Source organism: Equus asinus, chromosome 7, assembly GCF_041296235.1.
Source record: "Equus asinus isolate D_3611 breed Donkey chromosome 7, EquAss-T2T_v2, whole genome shotgun sequence".
In the NCBI taxonomy this organism is placed as follows: Eukaryota; Metazoa; Chordata; class Mammalia; order Perissodactyla; family Equidae; genus Equus; species Equus asinus.
In genome coordinates, this window is record NC_091796.1 from 76779042 (window position 1) to 76796644 (window position 17603).

Genomic DNA, 17603 nt, shown 5'->3' on the forward strand with positions numbered 1-17603 from the left:
CAGTTTTGTGATAGGTCCCATAGCACTGTGTTATAGAAGGGGCAGGTACAAAATGGAGAGAGAAGAAATAGCCTAGGATGGAAAAAGTGATCTTTACAAAGCGTCATAAAAGATAAGTAGAAAATGGATGAATGAATAAGCAAATTACCACACAACTGAAATTAATGTCATTTGAATTGAGACTGTACTGTGGCTGCACTCTGGGACAAATTATCCTCAGAATGAGAAATGACTGCGTAACTGTGATAATGAAAGTTGTTTTCTTCTTTTGACTATAAATAAACTTTCATTTAATTGTCTTCTGTTGACTCTAATTAAACTTACGTTTAATTCTTTCTTCTGGTAAATAAAAACTATAAATAATCAAAAAATGTTTATTTGTCATTGACAGTTCAATATAAATCAAGTAAAATATTTAGTTATCCTACTGCACTATTATCAAAAGTTTTTCAATTTTTCCATAAAATAACCATTTCTAAATATATCATTTAATGGTCAAAACAAGTTCAACAAAAGATTTACAAATATGCAAAGACTGTGGTCCTTTAACTCTTGTCCCCACCAAAGCGAACATATAATTGTCAGTCCAAGAAAATCACAAACTCTTATTAGAAAAACGTGCCCCCAACAAGTGATGGGAACATTACTAATTCCTCAGACCTTCTTTGGCAGCATTACTTTTGATAAAAGTTCTCCAAATAAAATGTATATTTTTAGCAAATAGATGTTTTAATCTTGTCAAGATAATGTAAAGAAATGCCCTGAAAGATTAGTAAATTGGCTGCAATTACCAATATTAGTCCTTAAGATAATTTTGCTGAATAAAGAATTGGGGTTTTTTGGTTTTGTTTTTGTTGAGGTTCTTTTCTGCCACATTGGTTGGCTGATGCTTGTTAAGACAGTGCCTTGTCAGTCTTGCTAACTCAAGTGCTCACCCTCAATTCTTCTATAGATGGATATTACCATCTTTAGCTGGGTTTTTTTCTTTTTAATCTTTAACTAGGCCTTTCAATGCATGCATTACCTTCCAGGATTCTTCTCTTTTTTGGACTTCTTCTCTGCTACCCATGTGCTTCTTGGTGGGTTAGTTACCAACAAATACAGAGTCTGCTTCCCTTTGCAGCTCTACCCATTTGCATCAAAGACTAGATAACACTGGTTTGCTCCATTGCTATCATTTACCTGTACTAGGGTCCAGTTTAATACTGTTCCCTTGTGGCTGTTTTGAATTTCGTAAAAATACCTCCAACTGCATAAATACACAAGAACACATACAAAGGTATATTCGGTGACAATCACAAATAGCCTTTTCCTTCTTCTGGTTTCCTAAGAGAAACTACAGCACGAAAAGGAGGCCTCCATGGGTCTGGGGTCAGTAACTGAAGTCAGGTGGCCTATCTTCCCATACTGCTCCTTTCGTTACCCCCTTGCTGGCCTGAGGAACAGCAGGAAAATGACAATTTAAATAGATTTTTATTGCTGCCTTCCCCTAAACCCCACAAACTTCTTAGAAATGGTAGCTCTTCTGTGGTCTAGGTAGGGGAGAGTGTGTTAACAGCAGTGCCTTTAGGTTGCCAGAGATAAAGCCATGCCACAATCCAGATTCAATTAAGAGTTTCCTGAAAGAATCCAGATGTTGGCAACATGATGGTTTTCTTAAGAGGTGAGGGACAAGTCCTCCTCTTGAGCCAAGCCACTGTGACTCCTGGAGTTGAGCTGAGGCTGCAGTGTGACTCTCTTGAAGTGAGGGTTGGTTGGTTAGGAGAAACTACATTGAGAACAAAGAGGGTAGAAACTAGTCTAAATTGCCATAAAGCAACCCTGCCATAGCTTAGGTTCTCCTAGGTAGTAGGTTTCAGAAGGAATATATGAGCTTGCAGGACATATGAGGGTCTACTTATCCTATGATATCTCTAGTAACTCTGGCAGTAACAGGAGCAAAGTAAATCTGGACAAATGCCAGGAGTTTAGATTAATCTGGCAGTGTACACTGGGCTTTCATGAGACATCAAGCAGCAAAGGTTGGAAGGTTTGCTCTCTTCGTGCTCAAGGTTTTGGCCATCCTGAAGGAGAATCATTTTGGCAAGGAGTACTGAGTAGTCTGCTGCACGCTTCTCTTGGGTCCAACTGCCACCACCTGTCAATCCACAGGGATGCCCAGCAGGTCACAGCTGACGTCCCATAGCCGCCTTGCTATTGTCTCATTACGAGCCTTGGCAGAGACCCATGCCACATGGCAGTCACTGGAAGGGAAAGAGAGAGGCTTAATGCACAGGGTTAAGAATGGAGTCTGCTCTCTACCTGGGATAAGGAATATGACAGAAAAACAACCCAGGGATGACATGTCCTTTAGGCGCTTCACAGGGCCAGTGTTTGTGCTATCTCTTTGTTCTCCAATCTTTACTCCAGAGAAAATGTAATTACCCTTCTAGATCTCACTAGACCACCTCTGATCAGAGTGCTTTGTTTGATGTATAATCCTTATCACTTAGTCTTTATATTCCCCTTTGTAGCTATGGATTTAACTGTAATATCAGTGCCCACCTGACTCCTGTGTATGTCCATCTTGTTTAAATAGGGCTCTGAGGTCGATTCTACGGGACCTTGTATAGTGTCATGCGGCTGAGATCCTGCTATTTACATTGGTCACAGACGCTTGGAGTGGTTTAAAAAAATACTACTTATTTCTGGTCTATCTGCTGTTATAACTGTTTTTAAACTCAAATAACACATACAGCCAGCTTCATAAACAATGAAAGAAGGAAAAGATGATAGCAGAGAAGAAATGGTAATGACAAGGTGCCAGGTGTTTCATGCACCTTCTCTTCATTGCTGTAATTCTATTTTTAGTCCCCATTACATGCAGGAGAGGGATTCCAACCCTGCGCTGCACAGAACACTTTCTCAAGGATAATTCTTTCACTCATTTTTGTACTGTCTGCATTTGGTACACAGCAAGTATTCAATTAAGGGCTTTTAAAAAAAATGATTGAGTAAATGGATCACAATATTTGAAATCGTGTGAGAAGCAGTTTTAAAAAGTATACTATTCTAAGAAAATTTCTTCCTAGACATTCTAAGCAAATTCTGAAGGTGAAAAGGAGAGTTGACAAGTCTGAAATAACCATATGAAGCAAACTCTTAATACTATGGCAATTAAGACAGCGCTACCCAAAGCGTGGGCTGTGGACCAGCAGCAGGAGCATCATCTGGGAACTTGTTAGAAATGCCAATTCTCAGGCTCTACCCTAGACCCGCTGATTCAGAATCTCTGGGGTTGGGGCCCAGGAATCTATTTTCAATCAATTTTCCAAACTGTTCTTAAACATATGAAAGTTTTAGAAAAACCACTTAAAGATTTTTTTTTTTAAAGATTGGCACCTGAGCTAACAACTGTTGCCAATCTTCTTTTTTTTTTTCCTGCTTTTTCTCCCCAAATCCCCCAAGTACATAGTTGTATATTTTATTTGTGAGTCCTTCTAGTTGTGGCATGTGGGATGCTGCCTCAGCATGGCCTGACGAGTGATGCCATGTCCACGCCCAGGATCCAAACGGGCGAAACCCTAGGCCGCCGAAGCAGAGCGCATGAGCTTATTAACCACTCGGCCACGGGGCCAGCCCTAAAGATATTTTTGCATTTAAAAAACAAGCCTTGTAAGTTAAGTACTTCTATTTAAGGCAACTCACCAGCACAACCAGCACAACCTGCCATTTCTGAGTGAAAAGACCATCACTGAGAACCAAAAGACTCTGTACAACTCTCTGGAAATGATTTGGCCTCTGTAAGCTTCTGCAGCCTCCATTGCACTATGCCTTATACTCTTGGTAGGTTTATGGTGAGGAACAAATGACACAATGGACATGAAAGCACCCTGTAAGCTATGACGTGCTATAAAAATTATTCAAATATTACAGTAAAATCTTCTTAAGTATGGTTATGGCATTGGCACAGTCACGGGGCTGATATTTTCAGTGGGATTTTGGTAAGTATTAATCAGTATGGTAAAAGATTGTCTGACCAATTTCAAAACTTACTGCAAAGACACAGTAATCAAGACAGTGTGGTACTGGCATAAGGATGGACATACAAATAAATGGAATAGAATTAAAAGTGCAGAAATAAACCCTAAACTTTATGGTCAATTTATTTTTGATAAGGCAACTATTATGGACTTATCTGTGTCCCCCAAAATCCATATGTTGAAGCCCTAACCCTAAATGTGACCATACTTGGAGATAGGGCCTTTAAGGAGGTATTTCAGGTTAAATGAGGTCATAGGGTAGAGTCTTAATCCAATATGACTAGAGTCCCTATGAGAAGAAGAGGAGACACCAGGAGTGTTCGTGTTCATGCTCAGAGGAAAGGCCATGTGAGGACACAGCAAGAAGGCAGCTGTCTGCAAGACAGGAAGAGAGGCCTCACCAGAAACCAACCCAGCTGCCATCTTGATCTTAAACTGCCAGCTTCCAGAACTGTAAGAAAATAAATTTCTGTCACTTATGCCACCCAGACTGTGATATTCTGTTCTGGTAACCCAAGGCGGACTAATACAAGACAATTCGATGGGTGAAAGAGTAATCTTTTCAACGAAGGGTTCTGGGACAATTGGATATCCACATGCAAAAGAATGAAGTTGGACCCCTATGTCATACTTTAGCAAAAATGGATCATAGACCTAAAAGTAATGCTCAAACTATAAAACTGTTAGAAGAAAACAGCAATAAATCTTTGTGACCTTGGGTTAGGCAATGGTTTCTTAGATATGACACCAAAAGCACAAGTGACAAAAGAAAAAAACTGATCAATTAGACTTCATCAAAATTAAAAACTTTTGTGCTTCAAAGGACACCATGAAAAAAGTGAAAAGATAACCCACAGAATGGGAGAAAATATTTGCAAATCATATATCTGACAGCGACTTATATCTAGACTATATAAAGAAGTATTACACTGAACAATAAAAAGACAATAATCCAATTTAAAAATGGGCAAAGGATTTGAATAGATATTTCTCCAACAAAGATATACAAGTGGACAATAAGCACATGAAAAGATGCTCAACATCATTAGCAGGAAAATGCAAATGAAAATCACAATTAGAACTACTGCATACCTACTAGGATAGCTAAAATCAAAGGACAAATGATAATGAGTGTTAACGAGGATGTGGAGAAATTGAAGCCCTCATACATTGCTTGTAGCAATGTAAAATGATGTAGCCACTTTGGAAAACAGTCCAGTATTTCCTCAACAGCTAAACATAGAGTTAACATATGATCCATAGTCCAGTGGAATTCCACTTATAGGTATGTCAAGACCCAAGAGAAACGTCCATACAAAATGTGTACATGAAAGTTCAGAGCAGCAGTATTCAAACAACCAAAAAGTGGAAACAATCCAAATGCCTATCAACTGATAAGTGGATAAATAAATGAATGCAGTATACCTATAAAATGAGATATTATTCGACAATAAAAAGGAATGAAGTACTGATACATGCTTTGGGAAGGATGAACCTTCAAGACATTGTGCTAAGTGAAAGACACCAGTCACAGAAGGCCAAATATGATTCCATTTATATGAAATGTCCAGTATAGGCAAATCCATAGAGACAAAAAGTAGATTAGTGGTTTCAGGCAGAAAGAACAACCAGCACAAAGGTGTTAAGGCTTCAATCAAGACAGACTTTTATGTTAATTTCTTTTTTTTTGAGGAAGATGAGCCCTGATCTAATTACTGTCAATCCTCCTCTTTTTGCTGAGAAAGACTGGCCCTGAGCTAACATCCGTGCCCATCTTCCTCTACTTTATAGGTGGGACGCCTACCACAGCATGGCTTGCCAAGCGGTGCCATGTCCACACCCAGGATCTGAACTGGCGAACCCCGGGCTGCCAAAGCGGAACGTGCGAACTTAAGTGCTGCACCACTGGGCCAGCCCTATGTGTTAATTTCTTGATAGTGGTCTACATGGCTGCTATTGGATCATCAAAATGCTTAAAATTAAGAATCCACGGCACTGGAAAGCCTCTTCAAAAGTCAATTCATAATCACAGTTTTGAGGCTGACTTTCTTTAAACCACTCAATCAAAACCAAAAAAGGTTATTTCTTTTCTAAAATCTCCAAGGCAGAAGAATCCAGTCACTCTTGGAAAATCCTTCCAGTATACAAAACTAAATAATCTCTCTTCTTGCACTTCAGACCCACATTTCCAATGGTGTCCTACACATTTCTACTCACATGTCTTATGGCTGACACACTCAACATGTACAGAGCCAAGTTTATTACACAGTAGGCAACGTTACTCTTTGGTTGAACATCCATTCCACATTCTTTTGGCAATAGCAACCTGATTTCTTGCTGTGGAATTACCTCTTCCCTTTGGATACAGTTTGAAGAGCCCGTTAACCAAGTGTCTGCCTGTCCTCCGCTAGCCAAGGGCGCAGGGGTGAGGGGATGGAAGGTGGGGATCATGGGGAGGAAGGAAGTCCAATGCATCTTCCCTGGAGAGTGGATGGTGAGCAACAAAACAGACTGAAGATAGCTGGGTTCACACACTCCAGCAGCAGTGCCCCAGCCAGCTGACTGGCCACTTTGACTGTTCTAAGCCCGGCTCTTCAGTCTTCCCTTTGGACCTAAGAGTACCCTCATATTTTAATAAATTTCCTTCTTGCTTAAGTTAGCCAGAGTCCGTTTCTGCTGCTTTGGAATCAAAGAATCCTAAGTTATACATGTTATTTTTCCATGTCTGCTGTCTCAGTTAATGTCACCATAAATCTCCCAGTAACTCAGGCTTGAACCCAGGTCACCAAATCCTCCCCGGGGCCAGCCCCATGGCCGAGTGGTTAGGTTCGCGTGCTCCGCTGCAGGCGGCCCAGTGTTTCCTCAGTTCGAATCCTGGGCGCGGACATGGCACTGCTCATCGAGCCACGCTGAGGTGGCGTCCCACATGCCACAACTGGAGGGACCCACAGCTAAGAATGTACAACTATGTACCTGGGGGCTTTGGGGAGAAAAAGGAAAAAAAATAAAATCTTAAAAAAAAAGAAATCCTCCCCAATTCCCTCACTCAACTGGTCATCAAGTGGTAAAAATTCTGCCTCTTCAGGGCCTCTCTCACTTAACCATTCTTTTCATTCCAGTTGTCATTATCCTAAATCAGGAACTCACGATCTCTCACTTGGGGTGCATTCATTAGACAAAGTCACCAGGGATGTTGTTCTAAAGCACAGACCAGACTATGTCTCTCTCTGTCGAAAGAACTTCTGTGGCTCCTCTCTAAGTCTGGCATTATAGCCTTTCATGATCTGACCATCTACCTTTCATTCCAATCTTAATTCATTTACAGCTCTTTCTCTAAAATTTCAGGTTATTTCCACAAAATCTTGAAGGTGGAGGTAAAAACATGTTAAAATTTTGATCTTATGTGAATATCTTGGATTTGCTTCAAAATAATATGGAACAGGAAAGGGTAGTAGATGGGGGAGAGGCAAGATTGGCATGAGTTAATGGTTGTTGAGGCTGGATTATGGGTATATGGGGATTCAACATGCTATTTTGTCTACTCATGTATATTCAGACCTCTCTATAATAAGTAGTTTTAAAAGTCTTCATTTATTCAAGAAGGGAGTCTATCGATGCTACATCAGTCCTAAAGACAATAGACAAATACAGATTCAAATTCTTTTGAATATAAAAAAATAAAACTAGGAGTCCAAAAAGGAAGAAAGAAAACTGGACTAACGTAAAAAAATGTAGGAAGAAAAGAAACAACTAGAAAGCATGATCATGATTATAAAAGATGGCATGAATAAAATCTAGCAGTTACCACCAAAAAAAGCGAATGGGCCAGATTCCCCTATCAAAAGGTAAAAACCCTAGAGTCAAAAGACAAAAGCTATGCTGCACAATGTACTTTTCCATAAGGGTACCCTGCACCAGACAAATCCAAATTGCTTTCTTTGGGCAATAAAATTCCATCTTCAAAAGCAGACACATTCATACCTGAAATGATTCCCACTTAGACTCTCAAGACCTTCCGTTAAAGCACAGTACAGGCTGGTCTGGGCTCCCTGCTGAGGGGTCTTGATGAAGAAGGAGAAAAGCCGCCACATCCACCTCATGACAGACGAGTGCCGAACCAATTCAGAGTTGACTGTGCCGGGGTGTACAGAATACGTCGTAACGCTGGAGCCTGATGGGGGTGCCATATAGAGAGGGGAAGACAGGACGTGATGTTGCCGAAAGGTCGAAGACAGCAGAGGCGTGAATAAACACTTGACCCCACGTGGACTCCCTTCCCACGGTCGTATCACAAGCACTCTTCACAGTAATTCATACCTCCATTTCACAGATTAAGGTTCAGAGAGGCTATTAACTGTTAGGGAGCAGCAGAGCCAGAACCTGAAGGCAAGAGCCAGATCTCTCAGCAGCAAGTGACATTTTGACCACTCTCTTCTTAAAGCTGCCTTTTCATTGGCTTCCATGACCCCACATCTCTTCTGGTTTTCCTAACCTTTCTGGATGATTCCTCTCAGTCTCCTGGACCAATTCACCATCTTCTACCCAAACTTTAAACACTGGAGTTCTCATGGCTCACTAAATTCCCTCTCTATAACTTTATAGCATTCACATTTTTATCTATGGTCCAAACCACTCCTTTGAACTCTTGGCTGAGTATGAGAGGCAGTATAATGTGGTGAAGGGCATGGACTTTGTCGTCAGACTGCCCAGTTTCAAATCCCAGCTCTACCACTCATTAGCTGTGTGAACTTGGACAAGCTCCTTATGTTGTGACTGCTTCTTCATCTGTAAAATGCATAATCATAATACCTCCACCTCATAGGTTTTTCTCAGGATTAAATGAGTTCATATGTAAAAGAGCTTAGAATAGTGTCTGTTGCATGGGGAGTGCTAAATGACTCTTAACACATGTACTATTTCAGGTCCCCAATTCTTTACTGGAAACCTTGGGGCCAGAAATGTTTCCAAAGTTTTTTCTGATTTTATAATGGTAAAATGATACATATGCATATACTGTCTATTACCTACTCTCCCTAGTACAGGTGAGGTTTTGCTGCCAAATCAGTTTTGGTGTCAAGCTTATGAGAAAATGGAATTTTCAGGCCTTTCTGGATTTCACAATTGCAGAAAAAGGACTGTGGACTTGTATTATTTTTAACTTGACATCTACTCTAAATGACCCATAGTAATGCAGACTCAGAGGTCCAAATCTGGCTTCACACTTTTAAGGCCAAACCTGGTTCTTGCAGTGTTTCCTACACTCCCAACCAGGCAGGCACATGGGAGCAGTTCTTAAAGATCCCCCACCTCACCTTGCATATTCAGTTGACAAAGCCTGTGGTTTTCCCATCCTAAATACCCCTCAGGAATGTCCACTATCCTCCATCTCCACCACCCTAGTCCAAGCTACCCTCATTTCTCACCTTGACTACAGAAATCACTGCTGCATCCACTCCTGCTCCCATTTTAAAAAGGCCTTCATTTTCAAGGTTTTCTGTTGCTCTTAGACTAAGCACTAAAATCCTTACTGTGGCCTTTAAGGATTTTGCGTCTACCCTGCCGGTCTCAGCTCAGCCCTCAAGTCCTCTTACTTTCTACATGCTAACCATAACAGCCTTCTTTCAGTTTCTCAAACCAAACCCAGACCTTCGTGCGTTCTCTTCTTTCTGCCTAGACTGTTCGTCAGCCCTTCAGCTGCCTCACCCAAACCACACTGCAACCTGTTTAATTTCTGTCATCCTGCAAGGACTTAGCTTGCAACTCACTTTCTCAGAAAAGTCTTCCCTGATCCCTCAGACTAAATAAGGTCCCCCCTCAAATCCATTATAGGTCCCGGTACGTCCCCTTTCTAGCATTTATCACAATTATAATTAAACAACAACAACAAAAAGGAAACAATCTAGATGTTGTTAAGGAGTTGGATAAGTACAGTAAGGCACATCCATACAATGAAATACAATGCAGCCAACAAAAGGAATGGGGTGAATCTCTATGCACTACATTGAAAGATCTCCAGCATATTGTGTTGGAATTCCAGTTCCTTATGTAAGATATATACACATGTAAATGCATAAGAAAAGGATTGGAAAGGTGCATATTGAGTTGTTGATGGTGGTTTCTTGAGGGGCGAACAGTAGGAGGTAGAGAGATGGGAAAAAGTGAAGGGAGTTTTTCACCTTTAACTCTGTACACTTGCACATTGTTTGCACTTTTTACAATGAGAATTATTCATGTATTACTAGACTGACTTTACACATGAAAGTTGCATAAGTACTTGTTAATTGTCTCTCTCCTCCATTGGATGTAAACCAAATCAAGGAACAGACTGTCTTGTAACCACTCCACCCCCAGGACCCTAACCCAGGGCATAGAACAGCACTGAATACACGTCTGTTGAATGAATGACTTTTCTGCCATGCCCAGGATTCCTTCATTGCACCATAGCTGTTTCTCACCTAATCCTCAGATCTATCAGGCTTTCTCACTTGTGTATCCTCTGGTTTTATTCAAGCCTCACAGCTGGGCCCATCTCTCCACCTCCAGGCCCCCCTAGCTTCCTGACGAACCTTTACGATAGTTTTCACCATCCAGTTGCCCTGATCCATCCTGAGCTGATAAAGGATGTCAAGCCTTGGGAATAGACTGGGCATATGAACTGAGCTGACCACCAGTTTCCTTCTTCCCCGTCTCACAGCTGTCCATGTGGTTTGACGATTCTGTTCCAAAATGGGGTTCCCACGTCTGATTCCTTGAGCCTGAATTCTGCCTGCCTCAACTCCTAAGCAACTCCAATTGTCCACTTTGGATTTCCTTTGTCTTTATTGGAATTCCAGAGTAGACGGTGCTAAGAACCTCTGTTTAATTGTGACTGGAGACTCCCCTCCTCAGGCATACATTTCCTTCTATTTGACCATCTGTTAGTAGGGAGACCCGCCTCCACAGTCCCAGCACCTGTTGTATCTAACTCTATCTAGTTGTATCTAGTGCCAGTTTAGGTCCCTCCCTTCTACCTAGTCTCATTATGAGTAGAAACCCTTGACTTACTCATGAGGCCTGAATTAATCACAACAATAACCTGTGAAGTAGTCCCATTTTACATATGTGGAAATAAATCTTGAAAAGTTAAGTAACTTGTTGCGGGTCCCACAGCCACTAGGTGGTAAAGCCAAGCCTTCAGACTCAAAGTCAGAATCTTCCTATCCCCGGCCAGCCACCTCCACCATGCAGTTGTGGGCTGCTTACGAAAACTATACCCAATTATAATCATGGAAGAAGGTCCTGTCCAGGGGAGAGGCTCTACTCCTGTAGATTTCAGCTACTTCCCACTGACTCACGTCTCCATACTCATTTCTTCCAAGCCTACCTTTCAGCCTCCGGGCCAGTTCGCGGGTGAAGAGAATGTTGGCTAACTTGCTGTGACAATAGGCCAGACCTGCACTGTAGAACTTCTCCCCTTGCAGGTTATGGAAATGGATCCTGCCCAGGTGATGTGCAAAGGAAGACACATTCACTATCCTTGATGGGGCGGATTCCTTCAGCTTCTCTAATAGCAGAAGGGTCAGGAGGAAGTGACCTAGGAGAAAAGCTAGAATTAACAGGGTTCAGGACCAGTGCGAGGGTGAAGGGAGTAGTCGTAGCAGGCTCAGCTATGGGAGGCAGAGAACTCAGGAATAAGGCTTTTTGCCTCATTAATTCGTTATCACCTACAGAACAAATTCAGTGAGGGTTGAGAGAAGTAGGAACAGCCAAAGACATGAGACATCTTTCTATGAAGTGGGTCTGGATTACATGACTATGAATATGAAGACCCATCTCATTCCAACTTTGATTAACATCACTCTTTAAGAACAGGTGGCCTTAACCTCATGCTGGCCACAAGGATCACCACAAAGAAAGCAACACAACCCCCAATCCAAATAGGCTGTTCAAAAATGCCCCAAGGTAAATTGAATCTAAAAACACAACTTGAATCTGGAGCACAGATTACAAAGTGGGTGGAACCTCAAGTGGGCTTCAGGTTTATTCCCCAGCTTTCAGGCAGGACCATACTATTTATTATTTACTTAAGGTCTATTATGGCCTAGAGGTCCAATCACACGACAAAGAAGACTCAATCTGATCCCTAAGTTATCCAAGGAGAACTTAGCTTCCCTCTAGCTCCATGATGAGACCAGATTTCTTACCTAAGTGGTTGACTCCCATGTGCATCTCAAAGCCATCCGCTGTCTTGGAGTAGGGACACATCATCACTCCCGCATTGTTGATCAAAATGTGGAGATGCTTTTCCTCTGCAGGGAAGAGGAGGTGGGAGTGTGGGAGTGGCCAGCCACTGCTGTTACAGCTTAGAAATCTGCCCCACGCCCAGGCTTTGAAAATGGGTATGCAGGACTTCAATCTTTCCTCCAGTTTCCCTTCATGCTGATTTTGTATTATTTTTCATTGTAAGATTTTAATTGAATCCTACATACTTTTACAACAGGGCAAAATTCCATCTTATACTAACAAATGGCCTTTCCAACCTTTCCAACTCAGGAGCTACTCACTCTCTGCTCCTGGGGAGTGTTCCGTTCACCTCTCCTAACAGAAAGATTTCCCAAGCTGAATGGGAAGCTTCCAAAGCAAGAGAAAAAAGGATGTTCTCTATGTCCCTCTGACACTGGGAGTCAGGCCCAAAAAGAAATACTGGTTTCACCTCTTTGTTGCATCTGCCAACTTTCTCTCATCATTTATTTTCTCATGTAGTTTGTAATTTCTGACTATAGGCTCATACCAGTGGAAGCCGTTTTCCTGGGGAAGCCTAGATCCCTGGGTTATGAGGGGATATGCCTACAGTGCTCTTGGCTTTGCTTTCCATGTGATACTATAGGGGTTTATCTTAATTTCTCAGCTCAAGATTCTTGCACCATTTGGTGGTGGAAATGAATTCCTTCCACAGACAATGCCAGCTTGAGGTTGTAATTTCTTGCGGATGATCCATCCATGTCCTAAGGAGACGGTAAGCTTCTTTGTCATGTCCCTGCTCTGGTGGCCTGAGTCTTTTTAAGCCCCTGTACCACGGACCAGATGGTCTTTTATGAATCCCAACCTTATGTGAAGGCTCAGACACAGCTCCCAGCTCTCAAGGGCCGGAGGCCTCACCTCCTATCCCTGTAGGGTATTTAGACTCCAGACCCTAAAGCCTACACTGAGTTCTGATATTCTTGTGAGATTTATGGCTTTAGTTCCTACATTCTATGACCTTTTTTTTTTATTTTTAGAATTTTCTTTTTTTAAAGATTGGCACCTGAGCTAACATCTGTTGCCAATCTTTTTTTTTTCTTCTTCTCCCCAAAGCCCCCCCAGTACATAGTTGTATATTCTAGTTGTGAGTGCCTCTGGTTGTGCTATGTAGGACACTGCCTCAGCGTGGCCTGATGAGCAGTGCCATGTCCATGCCCAGGATCCGAACCAGTGAAACCCTGCGCCACTGAAGAGGAGCTCACAGACTTACCCACTCAGCCAGGGGGACAGCGTGCTGCGATGAGTTTTTGAATTCACTTTTTGTTTCTGCCTCTTGAAGACTTCCCTTTTTTACTAATGAGTTCAGCTATGAATCAAAAGTTTTTGGTTATATTTTGTCTAGCATTTCTATGTATTAGAGAGGGAGCGGGATCTTCTCCCTTTAGGTAAGCCTGCCATGTTGATTGCAAGACCTTCAACAGAGTCTCTGGTTCTACACTCACCTGCTAGGAAGCCCTTAGCAAAGGCTCGAATAGATTTAGTATCAGCCAAGTCCAGTTTCTTCACCAACACCTCTTGGTTCCCTGTCACGGTCTGGATCTCTCTGGCCACCAATTCCCCTTTCTGTACATCCCGGCAAGCTAAATATACGCGGGCTCCTGTCAACCAACATATAAAAGAGAGAAACTTTCAGCTGTTTTTGAGTGGAAATTACAGGCCTAGTATTGATGTTGAATGTTATTTTCTATGGTTTTTTTTAAAAAAGGAATTTTACCCCTACTTCAAAACAAAGGTATCTGATGAGCAAATCAGGAAAGAAAAATAAACCAATAATATTCATTAAGTGTCTATTATATGTTGAGCATTGTACTAGGTTCAGACCAGCAAATCAACGGGGCATTGGAATGTTCTTGAATTCCAAGACTGGGAAGAAATAATGAGAACGGTCATCATTGTGAGGGGTAAAATGACAATGGCAGGAGGGAATCAGAAACACATTAACTTGCCTCTTTGAGCCAGCTCTTTGGCTGTCTCCTTCCCAATGCCTGTGTTGGCTCCAGTGACCACAGCTACCTTCCCAGGAAGCTGGACGGTTGATGTACACACCCCACTGGACAGCATTTTCCTGCAGACAAGGAAAGTGCATCAGTTCTTCGTTCTCTTTGTCTCAGCAGAAGTTCCCGCAAGCCCTGCTGTCTTTAGACCCCAAGGCTGAGGTCTGCTTTGGTTCCTTCTCCTGCTGTCCTTTTAAAGATTTAAGGAAGGTTGGAGGAAAGAAAACAAAAAATTTCTGCGCTTGTTCAAGGTTTTCTTGCTCAAAAGTTTTCTGCTCCTGCTTAGGGACGAAAGTGATTCTACTACAATCACTTGGAGCTGCTCCCTGCAGCACAAGAACTGGATGAATATTTGATCAGCCAAGCTCCTGGCTTCAGCTTGAGCTCTTCCATAGGCTCAAGAAATCACAAGACTCAGCCTAGAAGAAGAAAGAGCTGGTCTACTTATGTCAATCTGTCCATAACCGGCACTTTACGGCCTTGATAAACAGTTAATCCAATACGGAAAGTTAAAATTATTAAAGTTTGTCAACCTGGAACAAAAAACCCAGAAAAACACACACACACACACATAGCTAAAAACAAGACAAAGATGAAACCGGTAAACAGTTAGCCATTGATGATTAGGTAGCTAGTAACTAAAATTTGTTTTGCAATTACTAATTATAGCTTTTAGTTGTTCACCCGCCCACTGTTAACTGTGCTGCTTAGGCAATATGCTATCCAACTCCCACCGGGATCCCATAGATAACATCTCCCTGGCACCTAGGTCCCCATGATAATACATGTTTTTCAGGAATTAGGATCCCCTTGTCCAGTTCAGGCCTGTTGAGACCACCAACCCCTCAACTGGGCCCACAAAGGTGCCCAATAAGTGACCTTTTTGATGTCAAGAGGCTAAAAACTCCACCCTCAGATCATGCTAACACCACCTTGCTCCCCGACCCCATAAATATCCCTGAGTCCCCATTTTCGAGGAGGCAGATTTGAAACTTGTTATCCCGCTTCCTCACTTGGCTGCATTGTGATTAAAACCCTCTCTCTGCTGCAGTCTCGTCCTTTCAGTGATTGGCTTTCTGGGCAAGGGGCAAAACCCACCCTGGTCCAATAACAAAGAAAAGACGTGAATAAGTACAAAGGGAGCTGAGATGCAAGTCCTGGCTTAATTAATTAGAGTCCTTGCTCCTAAGCACTGTATGATCCTGCTTTTCCAAAGGAATGAATGCACAAACAGGTATTAGCCGGCCTCAGATTGTTCTTTTCCCTGCAAATCTTGGGAACCAATTTAAAAGAATCTGTTAACCAGGGATGCACTTTTAAAGAACATTTCTGCCTTTTTCATTGAACTTGGAATTGCAAGATACACACTCCTAGCCACTACAGCTACTTGCTTAGTGCAAACAGGCCAATAACGAAGCAAGCTAACTCCTGGTGCCCACCAACCGCTATCTTTCTCCTCAGAGAACACGCCACCCTGCTCAGTTTCCCACATCCCTTCAGCTTTAGCTCCAGGAGCAACAACACATCAGAACCTCTGCTCAGCTCCTTCTTCTTCACCAGCAGAAATGAAAGAGACCATCAACTAGGAAACTGCAGCTCTGGCCTAGCCCCCATGACCTAACTATGTGGTTGAGGATATGACCCTTGGAGTATAATCTTCCTCAGAAAAATCTTGCTGAGGTATGAGCACTATTTTCAGTTCAGGTTCAACTTTTCATTGAGATTCTATGTGGATAAGAGAATCTTACCCACAATGAAGAATATAGAACTATGTACCGGGGGGCTTTGGGGAGAAAAAGGAAAAAAAATGAAATCTTAAAAAAAAAAAAGAGAATCTTGTGGTGGAAAGAGATAAAAGGCAGTGTTTTCATTTGAATATGAGTACCCATGTGGGCCTAGAGGTGGGAGCACTGGGTTTTCAGAGGGGAGGAAAAATACAACTGGAAGAGGGGCATGAGGGAGGTGGGGTAGGAGAAAAGAAGCAGTGAATATGGTAACAAATTGCAGAGTGTGATCTAGCGTGCCTTCAACCTCGTGTCCCCACCCCCGACCTCCTCACCTCCTCCACCCAGAGGAAGGAGTGTGTCTCTTCAGCCACTGGTCCACCGTCACTACTGGTGACTTAGCCAGAACCAATCAGCAGGCTGCCTGTTATACAACTGGCCGCTGATTGCCTGGGCACTCAGCCAGCCATTGGCTGGTGTGTCACCTGGTCAAGAGACCACTACTCCCAACCTCTTCGCCCCACCCTCAAACCCCATGACAGATTTCCCAGATACTCCTGCTCCGAAGCTGGATAAGGCTCCTGATGAAACCGTTCCATTGCTCTCCTTTGCAACATCTTCGCTGAGAATGAGCGAATCTAATAGCAACAAGAGAGTGAGCAATGGGGATGCAGATGTCACGATTCCCATCGAGGGGCAGTGTCAGAATCAAAAATTCAAATCGCTCCATTGTGCTTTAAAGGATAGAAGCAAGAAGCTAGATAGGGCTGGCTCAAGGCGCGGGAGCTAAGGGGAAAACTGTCTTGAGGGCCACATCCCATTTTACAGTCGAAACCCCCAAAGCTGTAAACTTAAGCACTTGAGGTATCCCGCAATCGGGGTTCCCTGGAGGCGGAAGCAAGGGCAGCTTAGACGAAAAAAGGGGCCACAAGAAACAAAGCACGGTGCCCCGGACTGCGGCCCCTTCCCAGACCTGGGGTCTCCCGGTCTCGCCCTCTCCCCATCCAGGGCATCTGGACCTACGCCGACCAACCGAACTCCCAAGTCTCCGCCTACTTGGAGCCCTCCAGGGAGTTTTCCTTTTCCTTCTTTTGAAGAACAGAGCTTCGGGGAGGATTAATGTCTCCCCCGAATACTTCTCAAGAGAAGGCAATACATTAGCACAGACCTGATTTGGGGTGCAGCGATGTAGAGGAGAAGGGGGAGAAAGAAGAGCAGGAGCAGGACCCCAATCATCTCGCCAGGCGACAGGTACAGCTGCAAGAGCAGAGCGAGACGCCCCAGCGGTGCTGACCGACTGGGGCTTCTGCGCCCAGACACGCCGTAGTAAAGGACGGCAGCCTGGAGCAAAGCCGTGTGGGAAATGTAGTCCAAAGCCCTGCGAGAGCTACCAGGCATCCGGAGCGCGCTGTTGCCAGGCCCCGAGAGAAGCTGAACCATGCACCAGACACGCAACAGATCCCACACTCTCTGGGGTCTAGGGCCTTTGGGATCATCCAATCAGCTCTCCCACAGCCCTTCTGGCCACCAGGGTTCTGGTGACAGCTCCCCTGTCCGCTGTCTCCCCGTATCAAGTCCAGACC

At 43.2% G+C, this 17603-nt stretch overlaps 1 protein-coding gene across 1 annotated transcript; it reads right to left on the reverse strand.

Moving 5' to 3' along the window:
* Window positions 1–358: 358 nt before the first annotated feature.
* On the reverse strand, window positions 359–17363 carry RDH11 (retinol dehydrogenase 11). Its single transcript, XM_014862423.3, has 7 exons — window positions 17189–17363; window positions 14249–14367; window positions 13745–13900; window positions 12206–12310; window positions 11386–11595; window positions 8004–8193; window positions 359–2243 (listed from the first exon to the last, which is right to left on the reverse strand). The coding sequence occupies exons 1-7, from the start codon at window positions 17254–17256 to the stop codon at window positions 2141–2143; spliced, it is 951 nt and encodes a 316-aa protein (XP_014717909.1). The 5' UTR covers window positions 17257–17363; the 3' UTR covers window positions 359–2140.
* Between the last annotated feature and the right edge of the window lie 240 nt (window positions 17364–17603).

What these genes read in the sequence shown, in the direction of transcription:
- RDH11 (XM_014862423.3), bottom strand. Translation starts at nt 17,256, where the DNA reads ATGATTGGGGTCCTGCTCCTGCTCTTCTTTCTCCCCCTTCTCCTCTAC. An exon ending in ATCGCTGCACCCCAAATCAG is followed by an intron (nt 14,368 to 17,188) that starts GTCTGTGCTAAT and finishes CCTTGTCTGCAG; the next exon opens with GAAAATGCTGTCCAGTGGGG. An exon ending in ACTGGCCCGGAGGCTGAAAG is followed by an intron (nt 8,194 to 11,385) that starts GTAGGCTTGGAA and finishes CACCCCCATCAG; the next exon opens with GCTCCAGCGTTACGACGTAT.